The sequence below is a fragment of the Homarus americanus genome, unplaced genomic scaffold, assembly GCF_018991925.1.
Source record: "Homarus americanus isolate GMGI-L3 unplaced genomic scaffold, GMGI_Hamer_2.0 scaffold32583, whole genome shotgun sequence".
Taxonomy (NCBI): domain Eukaryota; kingdom Metazoa; phylum Arthropoda; class Malacostraca; order Decapoda; family Nephropidae; genus Homarus; species Homarus americanus.
In genome coordinates, this window is record NW_024713129.1 from 21,620,132 (window position 1) to 21,623,628 (window position 3,497).

Genomic DNA, 3,497 nt, shown 5'->3' on the forward strand with positions numbered 1-3,497 from the left:
GTTTTCTCCCAGTATACGTGATGGTATGGACGTTTCCTCCCAGTTCACGTGGTGGTATGAACGTTTTCTCCCAGTTCACGTGATAGTGTGAACGCTTTCACCCAGTTCACGTGATGGTATGAACGTTTTCTCCCAGTTCACGTGGTGATATGAACGTTTTCTCCCAGTTCACGTGGTGGTATGAACGTTTTCTCCCAGTACACGTGATGGTATGAACGTTTCCTCCCAGTTCACGTGGTGGTATGAACGTTTTCTCCCAGTTCACGTGATGGTATGAACGTTTTCTCCCAGTTCACGTGGTGGTATGAACGTTTCCTACTCCCCAGATGAAAGCCGCGGTGTTGCTGGTGTTCGTTGGCGTGATCGGGTTTGTGTCGGGCCAGAACTTTCATTCTGTACGCTTCTCACCTTTTGGTGGTTTCCGTCGTCCGCTAGGGCACAAACAGTTTGCTCGACCAACAACAGGTGGCTTCAACAGGGCCTCTTCGGGTTCTGGGATCGTAAGTTTTGTTTTTTTCCTTTCCAAGTAATGATATATTCTGCTGTGGGGATGTTATAAGTGTTGAGTTTGTTTATTTATTTGTTTTTTTGTTTACTAGACGGTTCTTTTAGTTTCTAATGCTGCATTTGTTATTGCTGTTATTGTTGCAGGTTGACGCCACCAGTGGCCAAAGCGAGTACCACTTCTCCTTTAAACATGCTCCTGGGGAAAAATTCTCAGGTGGTGGCGCTCGGGTCTACTGTCAACGTCAAGGTCCTCAATGGGACGCCGTCGCCATCAGCTCCGAGGAAGAACTGAGATTCATTCACGGCATCGTCGGTAATATTGAGTGACTCTCTTAACAACACCAATATATCATTTCCATTTTTGTTTCTTCTTCTAGACTGCAGCGGCCCCGACTCGCGGTTTGGGGGACGCATGCGGCCCCCAAACAGTTTTTTGTAGTCTTTGAGTGTTTCAGTAACAAAGCAAGTTATCTGTAGAAACGATTTTGGAGTGAAGTTCAGAATAGCATATTGATAAAATTACATTATTATTGGAAATATTTTTCATATATAATTTAGCCCAACTGATGATTAGATAAACAACTAATTTATTCTCTATCTCACTTTGAAGTGCGGTGGCCCTCATAATACACGAAGAGTTTAGACCATTCCCGGCGGCCCACTTGCAAAATCATGAAGGCCACAGACATTACGTACTTTATATCTGAACCATTTATATGAGAATATATATAATTATGTTCGTAAATATCTACATTAATTTCTTATCCAGTTCGGTATTATTGTTTACACTTGTATCTTACTTTAATTAATAATAATACACTACAGTACTGTATGTATGATATTAACAGGCGGTCTGCCGTACATCTGGACTGGTGGTTACCGTACCGGGGGACGCAACTTCGCCTGGCACAACGGCGAGTCTTTCAATGTCCAAGAATGGTCCCATACTGGACAGTGAGTGTTTGTTGTTTCTCACAAACACATTATATATATATATATATATATATATATATATATATATATATATATATATATATATATATATATATATATATATATATATATAATATATATATATATATATGTGTGTGTGTGTGTGTGAGGCGTATCAATGTTGTTTTAACCATTATGTGAACTTTACCATAACAATACTGTACTACTGTGGGTCAGATGTCAGGCCATAGTAACAGCTACGTATTACAAACTGTACTGTACAGTAACTACAGTATCACTGTATCTTACAGTTTACAGTAACTATCACTGTATCTTACAGTTTACAGTAACTATCACTGTATCTTACAGTTTACAGTAACTCACTGTATTTTCCAGTTTACAGTAACTCACTGTATCTTACAGTTTACAGTAACTCACTGTATCTTACAGTTTACAGTAACTATCACTGTATCTTACAGTTTACAGTAATTCACTGTATCTTACAGTTTACAGTAACTTACTGTATCTTACAGTTTACAGTAACTCACTGTATCTTACAGTTTACAGTCACTCACTTTATCTTACAGTTTACAGTAACTCACTGTACCTTACAGTTTACAGTAATTCACTGTATCTTACAGTTTACAGTAACTCACTGTATATTGCAGTTTACAGTAACTCACTGTATCTTACAGTTTACAGTAACTATCACTGTATCTTACAGACAGCAACGGCCACAACCTGACAACCGTGAAAATCAGAGTGAAAACTGCCTGGCCATCCTCAACAACTTCTATAGGGACGGCGTCAAGTGGCACGATGTGGCCTGTCACCACCAGAAGCCGGTCGTGTGTGAGAGACACATCTAACTCACTCACTCACTTCAAGAAGCTCTCTCTCTGGCCGTCATATTTATTTAACTTAAACTGTGATGATACTTTGTTTTCTGTGTGCCCATAGTTCATCATGGTTTGTTTTTCTCTACACACACACACACCTGAACTACGAAGCAACCGTAAAGAATTATCAAAATTCAATAAAGTTTTGTTGATTGGAAAAAAAAAAAAAAAAAAAATATATATATATATATATATATATATATATATATATATATATATATATATATATATATATATATATATATATATATATATATATATATATATATATATATATATATATATATATATATATATATATATATATATATATATATATATATACAGTATATAATTCGTTTAATATTATAGCAAGTATTTTAGCCTTTTCACTTTAGTATTTTCATATACATATGTTTATATTTAAATTTGTAATTTTTCATATAATTTAAAATACTAATTTATCAGGATATGTTGTCTATATAGATTAACTTGTTACATTGGCAAGAATTATTAAATAAATATATATTTACGTATCAGTTGGTCTATCTGATTCCACCCTGCAGACCATAGTGTCTGTTTCTCTGTCTTTGCTGAGGTGCTCACCCTTAACAGTACTTTCTGGCATTTATCGGTGAAGGTGCTTTTAATTATACTTCAACGTTTTCATGTTAGGCGCGTCGTACAAACACGTTTTGCATAAACTTTCCCATTTTCTATCGATTTTTCCACGAGTTGTTACGTCCTATCGTTCAGACGAAACGTGTCGTTCCCGCCTGATTGCTTTGCGCCAGTTTCCCTGATCGAGTCTAGATCCATACTAGATAATAAGGATAGCCATAGATGATTAAAATATAAAATTGAGACATCTAAAACTACTATATTTAATTTAAATAGTACCCAGTATCACATTTTTAATATATTGCTTAAAAGTATATATAGTATACATTTGATTTTGATATTCCTACATACATCTGATATGTTTGTTTACAATATGAGCGCCTGGGTCCGACAGGGCACCCTGGTGCTATAAGCGCGTGTAACAGGGCGCTATGGTTCTATTCAAGGCCTGTACCAAGGTTTATAGAAGGAAAGGTCATCCCTCGCGCAGGTGAGCGGAGCTTTGCTGACGTCACCATGAAGATTCCCTCAATCGCAATCATTTTGTCAAATTCTAAA

At 36.5% G+C, this 3,497-nt stretch overlaps 1 protein-coding gene across 1 annotated transcript; it reads left to right on the forward strand.

The window, feature by feature from the left end:
* Window positions 1-299: 299 nt before the first annotated feature.
* LOC121871321 (L-selectin-like) lies at window positions 300-2,502 on the forward strand. The gene is made up of 4 exons (XM_042373544.1): window positions 300-500; window positions 652-820; window positions 1,356-1,461; window positions 2,165-2,502. The coding sequence occupies exons 1-4, from the start codon at window positions 327-329 to the stop codon at window positions 2,307-2,309; spliced, it is 594 nt and encodes a 197-aa protein (XP_042229478.1). The 5' UTR covers window positions 300-326; the 3' UTR covers window positions 2,310-2,502.
* Window positions 2,503-3,497: the final 995 nt, after the last annotated feature.